A 24396-nucleotide genomic window follows, 5' to 3' on the forward strand; every position below is an offset into this window, starting at 1 on the left:
CATTAACTTAAACAGACAAATGAAAATGTTGAGGCTTATAGAGATTTTATGAGATTTTATAAAAATTGGAACCCAATTTTTGGTCACAAGACACCTATTTTGACATAAGATGCCTCCTTTAACATTCAAGACTAATCATGAGCATGAAGATTAAATGTAAGTATGCCCCCCACACAGTGATATATAAATATGTTTATAGATGACATAAATCATTAGTCATTTAGTCCAAGCATGACCAGAGACTGTCCTTCCTAAGGTTAATTACTATGCATAACGTGAGTCTCTGTGGTATGCTGAAAAGTAAAATTAGAGATAATTCTTCCAGAGATTATTGCGTGATTAAATGTTTTCTGATTACAGTCAATTACCAATTCTTCCTATCTTCTGTGTGAATACAGTCACAAAAATACGTGAAAGCTCTTCGTGTGCTCACAGTAATGCGGTGGGGATATTCATATACATTTACTCAATCAATTCTCACAGCACCTGGGATGTGGATATGATCATTCTCACTTTAGAGATGAGGAAACAAGAACATAAGGTCCCAGGAAATGTACCCTGGATAAAAGAAGTTGCAAGTGGAAAAGGCAAGATTCCAATCGGGTCTCTCTGATTTCAAACCAATACAGTACACTTAACGACCATGGTAGTCATTTTCAACATTGTACAGAAAACTCTGGAGACCCATGTTTTTAAGAGGATTGGGTAGGGAGGAAATGGGCTGCATGAGAGGCCAAGGTAAAAGTGCTCTTCAATGAAAGCAGTACCTCATTTTCATTAATATTTGGAGACTGCAGTGTGTGGTACGTGTGTGTGTGTGTGTGTGTGTGTGTGTGTGTGTGTGTGTCTTGATGAAATTACTTCATATATATTTGCCTCTGAAGTACCATTAAAGTCCTTTGATTATGGTCATGTCAAAAGAGATTACTAGTTTACACTGTTTATTATCACAGAACAATGTAGAGCAAGGATTAATAATTTGAAGGAAAAAGGTCACAAGTAAAATTTGATTTAGTCTTGGCTCTCCTCATTTTTATCTGCTTGATCTAGGGCAGGATTCTTAACTTCTCTATGTTTGTATCTCCTGCTGTGTAAAGGAAGTATGATAGTGGTAATTATTTCACAGGAATGTAGTGAGGATTAAACAACCACATTTCTGAAAAAAACGAACACAGCAAGTGTCTACATTTGTGTTGATATAATTATTATAAAATATATATAATTACATTTTAGTTGATATTATCTTTATTATTATTCTGAACATCTGCAATCATTTCGTCTCTTGCAAAAAAGTATGAAACAATGCTAACCACACAGGTTACTACCATGCCATGCACATAGTAATCAATCATTTAAAATATATTTATCAGTTATTATAATATTTTGGGATTTTGAAAACTTGTATTATCTACTCTTTTATAATAGCTCCTGGAGCCTTGTATTACATTCTCATAAGAAACACACTGTTCCACATTTTTGTTAACTATTATAAATGTTCTGTGACTGGGCTTTCTGTCTCTGGCTGACATCCCCTAACTGAAGCTAATTCAACTTCATCCAAGACACACAAAGGACTTTCACAGAGTTATATCCAAGAGTCACCATTCTTCCAACCCCTGGTCATTCTTCCACTTCTATTCAGTTACCTTCCATGGTTCCCCATTTCCTAAGGGTAAAGAAAGAATTCCTAGCTTTCCATTCATAGCTTGAACATCCATTCTTTACCACTCTTTTGAAACTTAGCTGCCAGTATGATTCCTTCAAGATAGGCTCTTTATCATCTCAGATGATGAAGTATGCCTAGGTGATCTTCAAGAACTCAGAACTTACTTGCTATCTCACAAAACCTCATGAGAATCCACTTCTCATTAGAATACAGGCTGCTACATTTACTAGATGTGGAAGCTTACTAAATGCAAGGTTACATTAACATAAGGGATTTCTTTTTCAGGTCATGTAGTTAAGCATAATACGAAAAAATGGAGATTAGGAACAACGTGACAGAATTTGTGCTACTGGGGCTCACAGAGAATCCAAAGATGCAGAAAATCATATTTGTTGTGTTTCTGGTCATCTACATCGTCTCTGTGGTAGGAAATGTGCTCACCGTGGTCACTATCACTGCCAGCCCATTATCGGGGTCCCCCATGTACTTTTTCCTGGCCTATCTCTCCCTCATTGATGCCTGCTATTCTTCTGTCAATACCCCCACCCTCATCATAGAGTCACTCCGTGAAAAGAAGACCATCCCATTCAATGCATGCATAATCCAAATCTTTGGGGAACATTTCTTTGGAGGTGCTGATGTCATCCTGCTTACTGTGATGGCCTATGACCGCTATGTGGCCATCTGCAAGCCACTGCACTACATGACCATCATGAATCGGCGGCTATGTGGCCTGCTCATGGCAGTGGTGTGGGTGGGAGGCTTTCTTCATGCAGCCATACAGATCCTCTTTATCATCCCACTACCCTTCTGTGGCCCTAACGTCATAGATCACTTTATATGTGATCTGAATCCTTTGCTCAATCTTGCCTGCACTGATACCCACACTCTTGGGTTCTTTGTTGCTGCCAACAGTGGTTTCATCTGTGTCTTAAACTTCCTCCTCCTCATGGTTTCCTATGTGGTCATTCTGCGCTCCCTAAAGAACCACAGCTTGGAGGCGAGGCGCAAAGCCCTCTCCACCTGTGTCTCTCACATCACAGTGGTCGTCCTATTCTTTGTGCCCTGCATATTTGTGTACATGAGACCCGCAGCTACTTTATCCATTGATAAAGCAGTTGCAGTGTTCTATACTACAATAACTCCCATGTTAAATCCTTTAATCTATACCTTGAGAAATGACCAGATGAAAAATGCCATTAGGAAACTGTGTAGTAGGAATGCTAGTGTGGGTGACAAATAAATGTATCTGGAGCTCAACAGTGATTCAACTGAGGCAAAAGTCAAACAGACATGTTGGATGATCTCAGCAAGGAATACCTATGACATAAAAAATGACAACAACAACAACAACAATGACTGCTATTTTGTTTTCAAGAGCAAAAATGGGTGCAAGAAATGGAAAAATAACCCTAGCTCAGGATCTCTCTTTGCATATTTGAATAATGCTAGCAAATTGGGGCTTGTTTCATGAGCTTCATTCATATGCATGGATTCATAAGCTTTCATCCTAATTTTAAAAATTAAAAATAGGGACACCTGGGTGGCTCAGCAGTTGAGCATCTGCCTTGCATCATGGCATGATCCCGGGATCTGGAATCAGGCTCCCCACAGGGAGCCTGTTTCTTCCTCCGCCCGTGTCTTTAGGCCTGTCTCTGTGTGTCTCTTATGAATAAATAAATAAAATCATTTTTTAAAAAATTAAAAATATATTGATATTGAACAGTAGTCTTTATAACAATCCAAAGAAGTAGGCATTGCTATTATCCCCATTTTATAGGTGAGGAAACAGAAAGGGGGAATTATCAAAATAATTATACTGAAGATTCACTAATCAGAGACTACCTGATTTCTCAGACCATGCTCTTAAATGTTGTGATACAGTGCCAGACAATGATGACAGAAAGATGATTCTAATTCTTACCACTTATTGAGCTAGGTTTTATGCTGGACCACATATATAAGATATAGATACAAATATCTATATATACATATATAGATATACAATATATATCTTATACATATGCATGTTAAATCATTATGTACATGTACTATATATCATAATAATATAGATGATTATATATTGTATTTCTATTAATTCATTACTTATAACTAAATTCCAAGGATATTTCAGTAATAACTCAGGTCAATTTTAGTTATCATTGTTGTGGATAATAAGCTCATTGCAATATTCTGGTTTGTATTTACTTTAGGAAATAAAAGTGAAAGCCCATTAACACTGATGGAGTAGGTGAAGAATATGATACTTTATTTGAAAATTTACTTGTAAAAAGTAAAATAAAATAAAATAAAGAAAATTTACTTGGGGGCTTCAGAATCCTATCATTGTCATGTCACCCATCTTATGCTGATAAGCTGTTAGAAAATGCGATGACTCAAATCAAAGATCATTTCAATGCCAGATGAGAATTCCTACTTTTTAATATATATTTATACTCCATAGAGATCTTGCCTGCTACCTAGAATATTTTATACAATTAGAAAAATGACTAGTGCATGATAAATAATAACTAAAAAATAAAACTATAAAGAAAGATCAATAAAGTAAATAAAACGTAGAACAAAAAATATATTGAGCTGTAGGGAATAATCTCCCTATTTTGTCTGATTTGGATTCAAGAATTCTAGCTGGGTCTGTTAAACAGACCACAATTTGTTTTAACTCCTGCTTAAACCATGTAATGAGAAAGAAATTGAACCTGACATTCTCATCTCGATTCAAGTAACTGAAACTGAACCTACTCTCAGCAAGATTACATCATATGAACATGAGTTGTCCATGTTATTCTTCTCTGTTAATTAGTTTACATTGTGGTAACATATCATCATGAAAGAATATTTTTTAAAATATGTGGCTCAACCCACACACAAAACAATTTCAGGATAAATATATTCCATTGATCCCATCTATCCATCACCCATTAATCAATAGCAACATCTTGAGTCTGAAGAATAATATATCAGAAACACTGATGATTGTGGGGCTTCAGTGCTAAATAGGGGAACCTGGGTCTTGCCTTCACAGAGCTTCACATCCACTGAAAGAAACCCAGAGGAAAACAGAAAATGACAACACCCTGTTATAAAGGGTAAGGTAGTGGCAGCACAAAGTGCTAGGAAAGGATGAATTAGGGACATACAAGAAAGGTTCAGGAAATGTTCCAAGAGGAAAGGACATATGAAATGGAATTTCAAACTGGAAATCAAGTCAGCAGAGTGAATATGTACACTTCAGTTGGAGTAGGAGCATTCCTAAGAGAGAGAATACATTACAAAGGTCAGGGGTGAAAATCAGTATGCAGGAATTCTGGTGAATGCAGTGTGACCATAGGTGTTAATATATCTATAAATTCAACATCATTTATTAAACTCTCACCATGTGCCAGGCAGTATGCTACAAAATGAACCAACCTATATGGGTAAATAGCAGGACATGAACCTGGTAAGACCAGAACAGGAAAGATGCAGAAGGGTCTCACGATCACGTTAAAGCCTACTTCACAATAGCATGGGGCAAACATTGGAAGGCCTTTTGAACCAGTGAGTGATGCAGCTGGATTCGAGCTTGAGATGATAGCTGTATGGGTTATCAGTGTGGGAAGTGGATTGAAGGGAACAAGAGTGGCAGCAGGATGTTATTGTCATGATGTGGGTGTGAAAGGATGGAGCCTGAACTCTGGTGGTGCCAGTGACGATGTTGAAGGTGGTAGGCACTGCTGAGTCTGGATCCACTTCCTTCACTCCTCCAGTGTCTCCTAGCTCTGTGTCTGGGCTACAAACAGCTCAGAGCTCAAAGCCCCACCTTCTCTGTACATTTGCACCAGAACAAAATTATAGGCTATACCCACCACTGTGGGACACGGTAGCAGCCAATAGACATCAGGCTGGTTCCTTTGCCTCGGGGTGGAGCCAGTCCTGTATCACGGTGTATACCCTAGATTCCTGTGGCATCAGGCTGAAGTCAATCCCCAGTTGGGGCCACACACTTCTTCCTATATCGTAGTAGCTTCCCTCAACCCTTCTCCTTATAAATCACTTTCATGAGAATCCCCATCTCAGAGTATGCATTTGGGAACCCAACTTAACACAGAGACATAGGAAACTTTAAGAAATATCTAAGTATATAAACAGAAGAACTTGACATGGGATGAAGATTTGATAAAGAAGTCATGAATGAAAACCAGACTCTTCTTTAAATTACTGGGAGGAGGGAAGCCCTGGTGGCGCAGCGGTTTAGTGCTGCCTGCAGTCCAGGGTGTGATCCTGGAGACCTGGGATGGAGTCCCACATCGGGCTCCTTGCATGGAGCCTGCTTCTGCCTCTGCCTGTGTCTCTGCCTCTCCCTCTGTATGTCTCTCATGAATAAATAAAATCTTAAATAAATAAATAAATAAATAAATAAATAAATAACTGGGAGGAGGTTAGAACAGAGAAAATGAGTCTTTTTTTGACAGCTCAAGTGGTTTCTACCTCTTTGTACTAAAGGGTTAATGTTGAATTGCCTAAGAAAATGTAATGTTCCCCCTCAAAGGCAGGTGACCTGAGAGAAGGGGCTGATTTTCCTCAGTACTCACTCCCACCATCCTCTTTGCTCCTACACCTATAACAAGACACAAAACACAACAACCTTTAATAGTGAGGTACAAAGTGTAACTCATGAACACAGTACACCCCAAAATAAATGTTTTCTAATGTATGAAGAAAAAAATTGGATAATCATGAAATAAAGTTCAATCAAGCCAAATTTCTTGATATTGGTTCACTAAGCAGAGATTCTTCATGTAACATTATAGCTGGGGGACTGAGGTAAAGCTAATGGTATATCTGCTTGGTTGGTGGCTAAAGCATGAATCTAAAGGGGGCCCAGTGTAAGCAAAGTAGAAATGCCAGATTTGCCTTGATGTAATGTAGAGGGACACATTGAAAGATATGGGGATATCGGAATGTTAGAATGGATTGTCATAAAAAAATGGATTGTCGTTTCAGGGAGGGTCAAGAAGACATACCTTTCTTTTGAAAAATGTATTTATTTATTCATGAGAGACACAGAAAGAGAGGCAGAGACATAGGCAGAGGAAGAAGCAGGCTCCCTGCAGGGATCCAAATGCAAGACCCAAGATGGGGACCCCAGTTCATACCCTGAGCTGAAGGCAGACCCTAAACCACTGAGCCACCCAGATGTCTCTAGGTGTCATACCTTTCGTCATGACCAGAGAACTAAATTTTCAGGCTAGTGCCAGCATCTTTGAAAAACTCTCTGATCACTGTTGTCTGTAGGCCAGACCTTTAGTGTTGCTAAACTGGAAAATCCCAATGCAATGGGAGTGTTTTGATGCCAGATAACAGTTACCAAGTGGTAGCACTGGAGCTTCTTAAAGGCAAGGTGGGCATGCTTTCCATAGAGGACAGAAGAATCAAAATAACAATCAGGATAATTAATACAAGCAGATTTACAGTGCTGGCTCTGTCATGTTGGTGCTCCTAGAAGTGAAATAGGGAAGAAAACTATATAAGCCTTGATCTGTGTTAGCAAAAATGTACAGGCTTAGTAAACTTAATCATAAAAGAGAGATTCGTGGGATTCCTGGGTGGCTCAGCGGTTTAGCGCCTGCCTTCAGCCCAGAGTGTGATCCTGGAGTCCCAGGATGGAGTCCCACATTGGGCTCCCTGCATGGAGCCTGCTTTTCCCTCTGCCTGTGTCTCTGCCTTTCTCTCTCTTTCTGTGTCTCTCATGAATAAATAAATAAAATCTTAAAAAAAATAAAAAGAGAGAGATTCGTGATCTTGCAATTAATTCCCAGATGGAACCAGTCTATAAACTCAAAATTCCTAGAATAAAGGGAAGATCGAATCCCCTTGAGGAAGCACCCTGGGACATTGCTAAAAATGTATATATTAATCTTTTTCACCGCATTCCCCAAATGAGGCCTATGGCCTTTTTGTCTGTCAATTTGTGCATTGAGGAATAGAAAAATATCTAGACCTTCAAGGACTGCTGGACACTGGTTGTGACCTGAAACTGATTCCAGGAAACCCAGAACAACAGTGTTCCCCTAGATAGAGCAGGAGTTTCCAGAGGACAGGTGGTCATTGGAGTTTTAGCTCAGGCAAAGTTTGCAATGGGTCCAGTAGGTCACTGGACTCATTCTTTGGTACTTCTCCACCTTCAGAATGCATAATCTGAAGAGATATCTTTGCAACTGGCAAACTTGCAATTTGACATGCAGACTGAGGGCTATTATAGTGAAAGCCAAATGGAAACCTCTAGATTTGCCTCTACCTAGGAAAATAGTAAAGAAAAAGCAATACCACATCCCTGGAGGAATCATGGTGATTAGAGCCACCATCAAGGACTTGAAAGATATAGAGGTAGTGATTCCCATAACATACACATTTAACTCACTTATTTGGCCTTCACAGGAGATAGATGGATCTTGGAGAATGACAGTTGATACTCATAACTTAACTAGGTGGAGACTCCAAGAATTGCAACTGCTGTACCAGATGTGGTTTTGTTGCTTCGGTAAATTAACATATTCTTTGGTACCTGGTATGTAGCACATGATTTGACACATGTCTTTAAGATCCACTAGAGGCAATTTGATTGCAGCTTACAAGGCCAGCAATATGCCTTCACTGCCCTCCTTCAGAGTTGTGTCACCTCTCTGGTACTATGCCATAATTCAGTTCATAGAGATCTCCATTGTATTTTATTCTTCTAGATAACCATACTGGTCCATTATATTGATGACAAAACACTGATTGGATCTAGAGGTCAAGATGTAAATACTCTAAGATTTATTAGTAGGACATTTCTGTATCAGAGGATGGAAAGTAAATACAATTGAAACTCAAGTAACTGAAACTCAGTAAAATGTCCACGATCCAAGGGGGATAAAGCATATAAGGATAGTTCTTTTGAAGTAAATATAAAATAGGATAAAAACAGAGGGGGAGACAAACCGTAAGAGAATCTTAACTATACAGAAAAAACTGAAGGTTGCTGGTGTTGAGGTGGGGTACGCTATGGGCATTAGGGAGGCCATTTGATGTAAGGATCAGTGGGTGTTTTATGCAACTGATGAATCACTAATTTTTACCCCAAAATTAATAATACACTATATGCGGAGGGAGAGGCAAGATGGCGGAAGAGTAGGGTCCCCAAGTCACCTGTCCCCACCAAATTACCTAGATAACCTTCAAATCATCCTAAAATCTATGAATTCGGCCTGAGATTTGAAGAGAGAACAGCTGGAATGCTACAGTGAGAAGAGTTCACGCTTCTATCAAGGTAAGAAGACGGGGGACAAAAGAAATAAAGAAACAAAAGGCCTCCAAGGGGGAGGGGCCCCGCGAGGAGCCGGGCTGAGGCCGGGGCGAGTGTCCCCAGGACAGGAGAGCCCCGTCCCGGAGACGCAGGAGCTGCACCAGCCTTCCCGGGCGGAAAGGGGCTCGCAGGGAGTTGGAGCAGGACCCAGGAGGGCGGGGATGCCCTCGGGCTCCCTGGGACACTAACAGACACCTGCGCCCCGGGAGACTGCGCCGAGCTCCCTAAGGGCTGCAGCGCGCACGGCGGGACCCGGAGCAGCTCGGAGGGGCTCGGGCGGCGGCTCCGCGGAGGGGGGGTGGGGCGGGAGCAGCTCGGAGGGGCTCGGGCAGAGGAAGAGGCTCCGCGGAGGGGGCTGCGGGGCGGGAGCAGCTGGGGGGGCTCGGGCAGAGGAAGAGGCTCCATGCGTAGGGGGCTGCGGGGCGGGAGCAGCGGGGAGGGGCTCGGGCGGGGGCTCCTCCGGGGGGCTGCAGGGCCGGAGCGCGAATCCAACAGCCCAGGCCCCGGAGCACAGGGCTCCGGGACAAAGCCCAGGATCCGGCCTCCCCCGGGACAGGCAGAGGCCAGGAGGGCCCAGGACAGCAAGGACGCTCCTGCCCCGAGCTGAGCAGATCAGCGGCCCCGCCCCGGAGCCTCCAGGCCCTGCAGACGGAGAGCTCCGGAGTTACTGCGGGAGCTGACTCCAGGGCTGCAGAGCTGGCCCCGCCCCTGGGGCTGTTGCTCCTGGGGCCTCACGGGGTAAACAACCCCCACTGAGCCCTGCACCAGGCAGGGGGCAGAGCAGCTCCCCCAAGTGCTAACACCTGAAAATCAGCACAACAGGCCCCTCCCCCAGAAGGCCAGCTAGACTGACAAGTTCCAGGGGAAGTCAAGGTTTAAAGTGTACAGAATAAGAAGATATTCCCCGTCTTACTTTTTTTTTCTTTTTGATTTCTGTTTGCTTTCCCTACCCTTTTTTCCCTTTCTTTCTTTTTCTTTCTCTTCTCTTCTTTTTCTTTTTCTCTTCCTTTTTTTTTCTTTTACTCTTTTCCTTCCTTCTTTCTCTCTTCTCTTTTTCTCCTTTTCCCAATACAACTTGCTTTTGGCCACTCTACACTGAGCAAAATGACAAGAAGGAAACCCTCACTTTAAAAGAAAGAATCAGAAACAGTCCTCTCTCCCACAGAGTTACAAAATCTGGATTACAATTCAATGTCAGAAAGCCAATTCAGAAGCACTATTATAAAGCTACTGGTGGCTCTAGAAAAAAGCATAAAGGACTCAAGAGACTTCATGACTGCAGAATTTAGATCTAATCAGGCAGAAATTAAAAATCAATTGAATGAGATGCAATCCAAACTAGAAGTCTTAACGACGAGGGTTAACCAGGTGGAAGAACGAGTGAGTGACACAGAAGACAACTTGATGGCAAAGAGGGAAACTGAGGAAAAAAGATACAAACAACTAAAATACCATGAGAATGGATTAGGGAAATAAATGACAGCCTGAGGAAGAAAAACCTACATTTAATTGGAGTTCCTGAGGGCGCCAAAAGGACCAGAGGGCCAGAATATGTATTTGAACAAATCATAGCTGAAAACTTTCCTAATCTGGGAAGGGAAACAGGCATTCAGATCCAGGAAACAGAGAGATCCCCCCGAAAATCATAAAAACCATTCAACACCTCGACATTTAATAGTTAAGCTTGCAAAATCCAAAGATAAAGAGAAGATCCTTAAAGCAGCAAGAGACAAGAAATCCCTGATTTCACAGGGAGGAGTATTAAGATAACAGCAGACCTCTCCACAGAGACCTGGCAGGCCAGAAAGGGCTGGCAGGATATATTGAGGGTCCTATATGAGAAAAACATGCTACCAAGAATACTTTATCCAGCAAGGCTCTCATTCAGAATTTAAGGAGAGATAAAGAGCTTCCAAGACAGGCAGGAACTGAAAGAAACCAGCTCTGCAAGAAATTTTAAGGGGGACTCCTAAAATTCCCCTTTAAGGAGAAGTCCACAAAACAAAGGACTGAATAGATATCATGATGACACTACTATCTTTCCATAGTAACTCTGAACGTGAACAAGCTAATGACCCCATCAAAAGGCACAGGGTGTCAGACTGGATAAAAAAGCAGGACCCATCTACTTGCTGTCTACAAGAGACTCATTTTAGACAGGACACCTACAGCCTGAAAATAAAACGTTGGAGAACCATTTGCCATTCAAATGGTCCTCAAAAGAAAGCAGTGGTAGCCATCCTTATATCAGATAAACTAAAATTTACCACAAAGACTATAGTAAGAGATGAAGAGAGACAATATATCATACTTAAAGGATCTATCCAACAAGAGGACTTAACAATCATCAATATATATGCCCCGAATGTGGGAGCTGCCAAATATATCAATTAATAACCAAAGTTAAGACATACTTAGATAATAATACACTTACACTTGGTGACTTCAATCTAGCACTTTCTACACTGGATAGGTCTTCTAAACACAACATCTCCAAAGAAACGAGAGCTTTAAATGATACACTGGACCAGATGGATTTCATAGATACCTACAGAACTTTACATCCAAACTCAAATGAATACACATTCTTCTCAAGTGCACATGGAACTTTCTGCAGAATAGACCACATACTGGGTCACAAATCGGGTCTGAACTGATACCAAAAGATTGGGATCCTCCCCTGCATATTCTCAGACCATAATGCCTTGAAATTAGAACTAAACCACAATAAGAAGTTTGGAAGGACTTCAAACACGTGGTGGTTAACGACCCTCCAGCTAAAAGATGAAAGGGTCAACCAGGAAATAAAGAAAGAATTAAAAAGTTTCATGGAAACTAATGAGAATGAAGATACAACCACTCAAAATCTTTGGGATGCAGCAAAAGCAGTCCTGAGGGGGAAATACATCACAATACAAGCATCCATTCAAAAACTGGAAAGAACTCAAATACAAAAGCTAACCTTACACCTAAAGGAGCTAGAGAAAAAACAGCGAATAGATCCTACACCCAGCAGAAGAAGAGAGTTAATAAAGATTTGAGCAGAACTCAACAAAATCGAGACCAGAAGAACTGTGGAACAGATCAACAAAACCAGTAGTTGGTTCTTTGAATGAATTAATAAGATAGATCAACCATTAGCCAGCCTTATTAAAAAGAAGAGAGAGAAGACTCAAATTAATAAAATCATGAATGAGAAAGGAGAGATCACTACCAACACCAAGGAAGTACAAACAATTTTAAAACCATATTATTAACAGCTATACGCCAATAAATTAGGCAATCTGGAAGAAATGGACGCATTCCTAGAAAGCCACAAACTACCAAAACTGGATTGGGAAGAAATACAAAACCTGAACAGGCCAATAACCAGGGAGGAAATTGAAGCAGTCATCAAAAACCTCCCAAGACACAAAAGTCCAGGGCCAGATGGCTTCCCAGGGGAATTCTATCAAACATTTAAAGAAGAAACCATACCTATTCTACTAAAGCTGTTTGGAAAGATAGGAAGAGATGGAGTACTTCCAAATTCGTTCCATGAGGCCAGCATCACCTTAATTCCAAAACCAAAGTCCCCACCAAAAAGGAGAATTACAGACCAATATCCCTGATGAACATGGATGCAAAACTTCTCAACAAGATACTAGCCAATAAGATCCAACAGTGCATTAGGAAAATTATTCACCATGACCAAGTAGGATTTATCCCCGGGACACAAGGCTGGTTCAACACTCGTTAAACAATCATGTGATTCATCATATCAGCAAGAGAAAAACCAAGAACCATATGATCCTCTCATTAGATGCAGAGAAAGCATTTGACAAAATACAGCATCCATTCCTGATCAAAACTCTTCAGAGTGTAGGGATAGAGGGAACATTCCTCGGAATCTTAAAAGCCATCTACAAAAAGCCCACAGCAAATATCATTCTCAATGGGGAGTACTGGGAGCCTTTCCCCTAAGATCAGGAACAAGACAGGGATGTCCACTCTCACCACTGCTATTCAACATAGTACTGGAAGTCCTAGCCTCAGCAATCAGACAACAAAAAGACATTAAAGGCATTCAAATTGGCAAAGAAGGGGTTATTCTGTATGTTAGTAAATTGAACACCAATAAAAAAAAAAAAACAAATTGGCAAAGAAGAAGTCAAACTCTCCTTCTTTGCCAATGACATGATACTTTACATAGAAAACCCAAAAGACTCCACCCCAAGATTGCTAGAACTCATACAGCAATTTGGTAGCGTGGCAGGATACAAAATCAATGCCCAGAAATCAGTGGCATTTCTATGCACTAACAATGAGACTGAAGAAAGAGAAATTAAGGACTCAATCCCATTTACAATTGCACCCAAAAGCATAAGATGCCTAGGAATAAACCTAACCAAAGAGGTCAAGGATCTGTACCCTAAAAACTATAGAACGCTTCTGAAAGAAATTGAGGAAGACACAAAGAGATGGAAAAATATTCCATGCTTATGGATTGGCAGAATTAATATTGTGAAAATGTCAATGTTACCCAGGGTAATTTAATGCAATCCCTATCAAAATACCATGGACTTTCTTCAGAGAGTTAGAACAAATTATTTTAAGATTTGTGTGGAATCAGAAAAGACCCCGAATAGCCAGGGGAATTTTAAAAAAGAAAACCATAGCTGGGAGCATCACAATGCCAGATTTCAGGTTGTACTACAAAGACGGTGTGGTGCTGGCACAAAAACAGACACATAGATCAATGGAACAGAATAGAGAATGCAGAAGTGGACCCACAAATTTATGGTCAACTAATATTCGATAAAGGAGGAAAGACTATCCATTGGAAGAAAGACAGTCTCTTCAATAAATGGTGCTGGGAAAATTGGACATCCACATGCAGAAGAATGAAACTAGACCACCCTCTTGCACCATACACAAAGATAAACTCAAAATGGATGAAAGATCTAAATGTGGGACAAGATTCCATCAAAATCCTAGAGAAGAATACAGGCAACACCCTTTTTGAACTCGGCCACAGTAACTTCTTACAAGATACATCCATGAAGGCAAAAGAAACAAAAGCAAAAATGAACTATTGGGACTTCATCAAGATAAGAGGCTTTTGCACAGCAAAGGATACAGTCAACAAAACTAAAAGACAAACCTACAGAATGGGAGAAGATATTTGCAAATGACATATCAGATAAAGGGCTAGTTTCCAAGATCTATAAAGAACTTCTTAAACTCAACACCAAAGAAACAATCAACCCAATCATGAAATGGGCAAAAGACATGAACAGAAATCTCACAGAGGAAGACATAGACATGGCCAATACACACATGAGAAAATGCTCTGCAACACTTGCCATCATGGAAATACAAATCAAAACCACAATGAGATACCACCTCACACCAGTGAGAATGGGGAAAATTAACAAGGCAGGAAACCACAAATGTTGGAGAGGATGTGGAGAAAAGGGAACCCTCTTACACTGTTGGTGGGAATGTGTAATGGTGCAGCCACTCTGGAAAACTGTGTGGAGGTTCCTCAAAGAGTTAAAAATAGACCTACCTGGACCCAGCAATTGCACTGCTGGGGATTTACCCCAAAGATACAGATGCAATGAAACGCCGGGACACCTGCACCCCGATGTTTCTAGCAGCAATGTCCACAATAGCCAAACTGTGGAAGGAGCCTCTGTGTCCATCGAAAGATGAATGGATAAAGATGTGGTTTATGTATACAATGGAATATTAGCCATTAGAAATGACAAATACCCATCATTTGTTTGACGTGGATGGAACTGGAGGCTGTTATGCTGGTGAAATAAGTCAGTCGGAGAAGGACAAACATATGTTCTCATTCATTTGGGGAATATAAATAATAGTGAAAGGGAATAGAGGGGGAGTGAGATGAAATGTGTGGGAAATATCAGAAAGGGAGACAGAACATAAAGACTCCTAACTCTGGGAAATGAACTAGGGATGGTGGAAGGGGAGGAGGGTAGGGGGTGGGGGTGAATGGATGACCGGCACTGAGGGGGGCACTTGACAGGATGAGCACTGGGTGTTATTCTGTGTGTTGGTAAATTGAATATCAAGAAAAAGTAAATTTATTATTAAAAGATTAATAATACACTATATGCTAATTTGAACTTAATAAAACAAAAAAATATTTCTCTTTTAAGGAAAAGTGTATGTTGGTCCAACTATCCCTTCCGATACCAAAAGATGTACTATACACACTAGGTATCTTGGATAGGGAAGGCAATCCAAGAATCCAAGAGTCTTCATTTGGATATTTTACTCTTGTCTATTTATTAAGTTACTCAAAAATCTGCTAATTTGAGTGGAGCTCAGAAAAAAGAAATGTCTCTGTCTCATATCGAGACTGTGGTGTAAGCTACTATTCCACATGGGTGCTATGATTCAGCACATCCAATGGTGCTTGATAGGTCAATGGTAGAAAGGGATGCTGCTGGAGTCTTTGGCAGTCCTCCATGTATGAACTGCAGGGCAGGCCCTTAGGATTTTGGAGCAAATTCCTGACGTCCTCTATAGGCAACTACTTTCCTTTTGAGAAATGGCTCTTGCCTGCTACTGGGCCTTGGTAGAGACTAAACACTTAACCATAGGTCACCAATTCTCTGGGAAACCTAACTACTCATCTTGAACATGGTGTTTTCTAACCCCCAAAACCATAAAATTGGGAATGCCGTGCAACAGTCCGTTATCAAATAGAATAGTCTTCATTTATATATGATTTTGCCTTCCATGGTTGCTATTACCTGATGTTCAGAAGCAGATGATCCTTCTGAGATATGTTCAGAAGGTCTTTAGTGGCCTAATGCTACCTCACCATGTCTGTGTTATTCATAGCACTTCATCTCACTAGGACAGCATTTTGTCATCTCACATTATCATAAGAAGGAAGGTGAGTACAGTACAATCAGGTATTTTGATAGAGACAAAGACCATATTCACATAATTTGTATTACTATACTGTTGTGGATTTTTGTATTTTATTATTGTTGTTGTTAATCTCTTACTGTGCCTAGTTTATAAATTAAACGTCATCACAAGTATGTATGTATAGAAAAGCAAAGTATATATAGGATTCAGTACTCTACACAGTTGCAGACATCCACCTAGGATCTTGAAACACATCCCTTCACACCAATATAAGGACCGATTACCATATATGTGATCTGGCCCAAGCAAGAACTGCAGAAAATTCAGATGAAGAAGTAGCCAAATGCTCACAGTCTCTACTTTTTGCTATGATACCTTCTCTCTACCTGACTGAGCCCAAAACCTTGTTGGGGGATCACTTTATTGAACTGACAAAAGAGGAAAAGATTTGGTTTGGTATACAGAAAGCCTCAGCAGTGATATGTGGGTAGAGCTCAAAAGTAAATAGATGTAGCACTACAGCCCCATTCTGAAAAATCCACAAAGGTCTGTAGTGAAGGGCAATTCTTTCAATGGGGAGAACTTTAAGCAATGAACCTGGTGTTCACTTCCTTGGAAAGAGAAAAGGCCAGATGTAACAATGTATACTGATTCATGTGCTTGGGCCAAGGATTTAGTTGAATGATCAGGGACATGAAGAAAACACTATTGGAAAATTGGTAACAACAAGAAAATTTGAGGAAGAGATATATTTACATGCCTTTCTGAATCAGTAAAAACACACAAGATATTTACGTCTCCCGTGAATGCTCATCAAAGAATGATCAGCGGAGGAGGATTTTAATTTTAATTTTAACTTGGTTAGTGGATAGAGTGACACATTTCGTGCATACTACTCAGCCTCTTTACCTACCACTTCTCTCATCACCCATTGGGCTCATGAACAAAGTGGCCCTGGTGGCAGGCATGGAGGTTGTACAGGAGTTCAACAATATGGAGTTCACTGACCAAAGTTATCCTTACCATGACCACTGCTAAGTGCCCAATCTTCCAGCAGCAAAAGCAAGCCCCCCATAGGACATGATTCCATGGCATGATGAGCCTGGATATAGGTTCATTACATTGTTGCTTCCATAACAGAAGTGCAGTAGCTAATGGCATAGAGACTTTCTTTGGATACAGATTTGCCTTCTCTGCATGCAACTCTTCTGCCAAAACTACCATCCAAGGACGTAGAGAACTTTTAATCCACCATTACAGTATTGCACACAGCATTGGGTCTGACCCATTAACTCAATTCACATCCAATGCAGTGTCACAGTCATCCCATGCTCATGGAATTCACTGGTCTTACTACATTTCATACTATCTTGAAGCAATTGCCCTGATAAGATGGTGCAGTGAACTTTTGCAGAATTAGTTATACTACCAGCTAAGTAACAATACTTTCCAGGGCTGGAGCAAGCATGTTCAGATCTCTGGAAGGCCATATATGCTCTGAATCAGCACTCATTACATATTGTTCTTCCTCCCAAATAAAGTTCTGTAACCAATAGATAGAAATGGAAGAGGCACCATTCATATTATTGTTAGCGACCCACCAGCAAAATGTTTACTTCCTGTTCCAATTAACTTATGTTCTTCTTGCTTTGAAGTCTTTATTCCAAAGGGAGAAATGCTCCCAGCAGAAGACACAACAAAATTCAACTGAACAAAGAGATGAGACTGCCTTCTCACCCCTGGGCTACTCATGACTTTGAATGAATAGGCAAAGAAGTAAGTTGCTGTGCTGGCTGTGGGGATTGATCCTGGCGACCAAGGGAAATTGGGACAACTACTCCTGAATGGAGTTAAGGAAGAGTATAGAAGAATACAGGAGATCCTGTAGGACCACCATTAGTGCCACCAACTCTGTGATAAGGTCAATGGAAAACTACAGCCATTGAGACAGAATTACCAATGACCCAGACACTTTAGTAATGAAGTTCTTTGTCACTCCACCAGCTTAGGAACTATGACCAGCTTGGTACTTGCTGAAAGCACATTCAATACAAAATGATTAACAGAAGAAAACAGGTATAAATATTAACTATGATCATGTGATTGTTACAGAAGTGAAGACTGTATTATTGTATTTGCTCTTTATATTTGTGTGTGAATATTTTAAAAAAATTTTTTTTAGTTTCTTTCTTTTCTAATTACCTTATCGTGTAACTGAAGATAAATTGGCTTTCTACCATAGGATGGTAGTATCTCTATTTTCCATTATAGTATTCAACTGACTGAATATCAAGGACAAAGTAAAAATCACCCCAAACATCACATTCCCTTTTTTTTTTTTTTTTGGTATTTTGATTCATTTTCAGTTGTATGTATGCAGGTTAGTTGTATGATGTTAGGTGGTTTATGACCTTGTGTTGTCTTTATTTTGAGATCAAGTAGAGTTTAAGGAGAAGTGTATAGGTGCTAGGTGGATAGGCAATGAACTTGTACTGGCTAATTTTATGTGTCAACTTGCTGGGCCACAGGGTGCACAAATATTTCTTTGACTATTGCTTTGGGTTGTGACTATGAGACTTTTCTGGATGATAGTAACTTTTGAATTGGCAGAAGAATAAAGTAGATTGCTCTCCCTGATGTAGGATTGTCATCAAACCAGATGAAGGCCTGAAAAATCACAAAACGCTAACCTCCCCTGAGTAAGAGGGAATTGTCCTACCTGGAGGACATCAGACTGAACCATTAGCTCTTCATGTCTGACGGCTTGTCACTTTCACATTAATTCTTCTTGATTCTCAGCTTCCTCCTGCCGATAGACTAAACTGGGACATCACCTCTTACCGGATTATAGCACTTTCTAGTCTTTAGACTCAAAATGGGACATAGACTTTGCAGTTCAGTTTTGCAGCATGTGAACAATGGAATATTATTCAGCATTGAAAAGGAAGGAGTTTCTGACCCATGCTACACACAGATAAACTTTGATGACATATTAATTGAAATAAGTTATCTATTTTTAATAAACATATATTTTATTCAGATCTATATTTTTAGGAAAACTGTGGAAATGATACAAAGTTCCCATATACTCTGCTCTCAGTTTCCCCATTTACCATCCTAAATAACGTGGCACATTTTTCACAAATATGAACACACTAGTTTTAACTAACAACTGTACTTTATTTGTTTACTTTGTTTTTAACCAATGCTATTTTTCATTGCCAGAATCTCAGCCAGCATACCACGTTGCATGCAGTAGTCATGTCTTCTTCTCCACCTCCAGACATAACAGTTTCTCCTAATGTTCTTTTCTTTCTTTATTTCAGGTATGATTACATACAGCACTAGTAGTCTCAGGTGTATAGTATAATGATAAAACAATTCTATAGCTTACTCAGTGCCCATTACAATATGTGTAGTCTTAACTTTTCTTGAGCTTTAAAATATTTATTTATTTGTTTGTTTATTTATTTATTTATTTATTTATTTATTTATGAGATAGAGTGTGTATGTGTCTGTATGTGTGTGCAATCAGTGGGAAGTGCAGAGGGAGAGAGAGGGTGAGGCAGAGAAGCAGACTCCAAGCTTATTGTAGAGCACTACTTGGGCTGGATCCTAGTACCTTGAGATCATGCCAAAACAAGAGTGGGAGGCTTACCCAACAGAGCAACCCGGGGGCTCCTCACATTTTTTTGTTTTTCATGAACTTGACAGTTTTAAGGAGAACTACGCCAACATTTTATAAAAGCTTCACATAGAGTTTGTCTGGTACTGTACTCAGGATTAGACTTGGGTTGTGGGTTATGGGACAAAGGTTACTGGACAAAGTGCCATTTGCATCACATCATACCAGTAGGTACATACTTTCAGTGTGACTCATCACCACTGCTTTTAACCTGATCACCTGGCTAAGGTGGTGTTGCTAGATTTCTCCTCTGTAGGTTTAGTCCTCTTTCCTCATTCCACAATGTGACTTTTGAAAGGAACTTAACTTGGGTAGAGCCCACAAATAAGAGATTGAGAATCATCCTGTAACCCTTTGAGAGCAACCTACAAAATCATTAAAAATTCTTTTTTTAAAAAAGATATTATTTATTTATTCATGAGACACACGCACACAGAGACACAGAGAGAGAGAGAGAGAGACAGATACAGAGGCAGAGACAGAGGCAGAGACAAGGGAGAAGGAGAAGCAGGCTCCATACAGGGAGCCTGACATGGGACACGATCCCAGGTCTCCAGGATCACACCCGGGGCTGAAGTCGGCACTAAACCGCTGAGCCACCATGGCTACCCAGAAATTCTTTTTAATGTGAGATTTGTCTATTGTCTCTGATTTATTATTTATTTATATAAGCGGTTATATCAATAACAACTTGTGGATTTTTTAAACAATGAGGTACATTTCAAATCAGTGTCGTTGATTGTGTTACTCAATATTTTTTCCCATTTTTTGGCACTAGGCGATGGAAGGGCTTTCCATTGGCTCCCTCTGTAATATTCTCATTACACTGTGAGTGACTGTGCATGTGCGTGTATGTGTTAGTATCCTTATCTTCTAGCATTACAAGGTACTCCAATTCATCTTGCACATTCCCTGCCCCAAACCTAGAATCAGCCATTTCCTTAAGAAGTATTAATTCACTTTCTTGGATAATGATATCAGATACCAAGTTCTGGACTCTAGACCACTAGTGGTAATCACAGGTTTCTCATTCTATTCAAAAGATATTATTTATGACCCTACTTAACACCTTTAATTGCAAGAAGAGACCACCTTTTCCCCATAATCTATTAATACATATTGAATTTTAAGTTCTGTATCACACCTAGTTCATGTGCTTTAATTAAAAGAAAAGGGACACTTTAGGGAATGACTTTCCCCAGACTCCTATATTATGCATCATTCCTGTTTAAATACTGCTGCAGGAAAGGCAAAAGAGAAGCATTTCCCAGTAAAAATTCCATGTGAGAGTTGATTTCAGAAGGTGTGGGATGAAATCAAGACCAACTTTATCTTTGGCATGCAGGCAAGAACCTGAGCCTCAGTGACAGCAAAGAGCTCAGACAGAATTTTAGAACACTTTTTTTGTTCTTTAATTTTCACGTGAGTGAGAAATTCTTTTCTTTATTGAGAAGAAAAGAGGATGACTGAACATCCTAACCTTTGGATAAGCTCATATCGAAACTGGTAAGATTTGTGTTGGGGATTAACTTACTTGTATTTAATGCTCAGAGAAAATTTATCTGATCAATGCTACAGTGCACACCTAACACGTTTTTACGTGTTAAGTTTGTGGAAAGATAGAAGGTTTAGGGAATTTTCTAGAAGTGTTTTACAATCTAAGGTGAGGAGTTGGAATAAAAGAAATGGACATCAGTTCCTGGTGGAGAGATAATCACATAGAAATAATACCTATTTGAGTGTCCCAGAAAATACTCCACAGAGATGATGATTTTACTTTGGAAGGAATAGGAGTCTTTTTCAGTGGTAACTGAGTATTGAATAGGACGAAAGAGTATTGGATTGTATCAAGAGTAAATTCTCCTAAAATTTTCATTCATTTTATGAATACTTATTATTAAATATGTACTTCTTTCTAGATGCTTAAAATCAACAGTGAACAAATAAAAATCACTCTCTTTATTTTGCTTCTTTCATGTATGCCACTCTTCTATTATTATGTGAACTATACAAATTTCTAGATAGGTAGATAGGTAGATGGGTAGATAGATGATAGATCAATAGGTGGACTGATAGAATGATAGATAGATAATGCTTTTATAATACTTAATTGTTAGATACCATGAACAAGATTTCATTCCTCTTTACTGGATTTGGACAAAAAATGTATTTGGCCATCTCTGGAAACTACAGTGGAACCTGTAGTGAATGGCAGTGTTGTTGGGGCATGAGGTGTAAAGTCCCTGAGTCCAGAATTGGCTCTACAGCTGACTCACCCACCTTATCAAACACTTAAACCTTCATGTGGCCCTGGGAATCTTGCTTTTCCCACAGCCCATTTCAGAAGACAGTTTGTATGAACTAGTAATATGCCAAGGTGATTAATAAACAATCTACAAGGATTAGGTTTTTAAAGCTTTATGTTTAATGCAGCATGACTATGGCATATTTTGAACTCTCAAATGAAATATATTATGGAGAAGGTCATCCTCCTAACTTCTATTCCAAGAATGCAACATATAAATAAATGAATATACATACATATACATTGATATGTACGTATATAATTTACTATTATATATAATAATTTAATACATTAATGTATAAATTTAAAGATACAAGGTTTTAGGGGTTCCAAGTGGCTCTCTTGGTTAAACATCTGCTTATGCCCCAGATATGATCTCAGGGTCGGGAATCGAACACTGTATCAAACTCCCTTCTCAGGAGAAAGGCTAAACTTCATCCCTCAGCTCCTCCCTCCACTGAAGTCATGTTTACTCTCTCTCTTTTTCTGTCAGTGATCTCTCAAAAAAAAGTAATAATTGTTTTAATTAAAACAAAATTAAAATGTTTTATGATAGACACTGAGGAGGGCACCTGACGGATTGAGTGCTGGGTGTTACACTATATGTTGGCAAATTGGACTCCAATAAAAAAAGATATACAAAAAAAAAAAGAAACTGAATTGAGAACTGTAAAAATACAGAAATTATTAAGAATTAGTAACAGTGAATTAAACTCAGTTGAGGTAGTAAAAGATTAAAAAATACGTTTCACAATGGACTGACCAATTGACTGAATATTCACTGCTAAAATATTGATTGTTTATCTCTTGTCCTCTCTGCCTCTCTCTCTCTTTCTCTCTTTTAGGTTTCATTACGGAAAACACTATCAAATGTTTCTACATCATTCCTTGAATGTTCAGAATATTTACTGTAAGATACTTTGCAACTAAACTACTATGTTGAAATAGTATGAAAGTGCATTATGTAAATCATGATGAATTTTCCCCATTTTGTAGAGTTGTATCCAAATAGATCCTTGCTAGAAACTAAAACAACACATTCAGCTCAGAAAGATGCCTTCTCTTGCCGAATCCTCTAAATTAATGTTTATTATGCCTAAATAATCAGGTCTCTATAGTTATTGCTTTATTTCTTGTTTCATAAGCAACCAAGATAATAAGTTGTGAATAAATGTTGTGGTTTCCACTTTATTCAGAAGAAAACAAATGAATGGTGGGGATTATACACTGGTAGTGGCACTTCCATGATCAAACATATGGATTAAACCTCCAAATACAGAGTATTCATTTCACAGAACGATTCCTTGCAGATTAATTATTTCTAACTTGCATTTTCTCCACTTTGCCTGAAATAATGCAGCAAAATAACAGAACTACTGAGTTCATACTGTTAGGATTGACTCAAGATCCTATGAAAAAGAAAATGGTATTTGTAATATTTTTCATTTTTTATTTGGGAACTGTGGTTGGGAATTTGCTTATTATTGTAACCATCAAGTCCAGCCGGACACTTGGGAGCCCCATGTACTATTTCTTATTTTATTTGTCCCTTGCTGATTCCTGCTTTTCAACTTCCACAGCCCCAAGACTAATTGTGGATTCACTCTCTGCAAAAAATATCATAACTTACAATGAATGCATGACTCAAGTCTTTGCACTGCATTTCTTTGGCTGCATGGAGGTTTTAGTCCTCATCCTTATGGCCTTTGACCGGTATGTGGCCATCTGTAAGCCCTTACATTACCCAACCATCATGAGCTGGCGGGTCTGCACCATCCTAATTGTTCTGGCATGGATTGGATCTTTTATCCATTCTACAGCCCAGATTATCCTGGCTTTGAGATTGCCCTTCTGTGGACCCAATTTGATTGATCATTACTGCTGTGATTTGCAGCCCTTGCTGAAACTTGCTTGCATGGACACTTTTGTGATCAACCTACTGTTGGTGTCTAATAGCGGGGGCATTTCCTCAAGCAGTTTTGTGATTCTGATGATCTCCTACATTGTCATCTTGCATTCACTGCGAAACCACAGTGCGGAAGGGAGGAAAAAAGCTCTCTCTACTTGCACTACTCACATCATTGTAGTAATCATATTCTTTGGTCCCTGTATATTCATTTATACACGCCCCCCAACCACTTACCCCATGGACAAGATGGTAACTGTATTTTATACTATTGGGACACCTTTTCTCAACCCACTTATCTACACACTGAGGAATGCAGAAGTGAAAAATGCCATGAGAAAGCTATGGCATATCAATATTACCTCAGAAAGCAGAAGATGAATTGAGGACTTCGGTTGATTACTTAATCTGTACAGATATCAAATATGATACTGTGTATCCTGATTTACTCAACACACTCTAATATATCACACCAGAGTTCCTTACTTTTTTCGGTACTTCTGCCCTTAAACTAGTAGCTTCCCTTACTTATATTGCCAGCCTGGTTCTTTCTTTTATTGAGAGCTCACTTCTGATGTTGCTGATTAGGAAACAC

At 39.6% G+C, this 24396-nt stretch overlaps 2 protein-coding genes across 2 annotated transcripts; both read left to right on the forward strand.

Moving 5' to 3' along the window:
* Positions 1 to 1979: 1979 nt before the first annotated feature.
* On the forward strand, positions 1980 to 2909 carry LOC119864297 (olfactory receptor 4C46-like). The gene has a single exon (XM_038562473.1). It carries the CDS (start codon positions 1980 to 1982, stop codon positions 2907 to 2909), a length of 930 nt encoding a protein of 309 aa, XP_038418401.1.
* A 20340-nt stretch (positions 2910 to 23249) lies between these two features.
* OR4C11K (olfactory receptor family 4 subfamily C member 11K) lies at positions 23250 to 24182 on the forward strand. The gene is given in 1 exon segment (NM_001388919.1): positions 23250 to 24182. A coding segment is annotated over 1 exon segment (933 nt).
* The last annotated feature ends 214 nt before the right edge of the window (positions 24183 to 24396 follow it).

The sequence above is a fragment of the Canis lupus genome, chromosome 18 (assembly GCF_011100685.1).
Source record: "Canis lupus familiaris isolate Mischka breed German Shepherd chromosome 18, alternate assembly UU_Cfam_GSD_1.0, whole genome shotgun sequence".
NCBI lineage: Eukaryota > Metazoa > Chordata > Mammalia > Carnivora > Canidae > Canis > Canis lupus.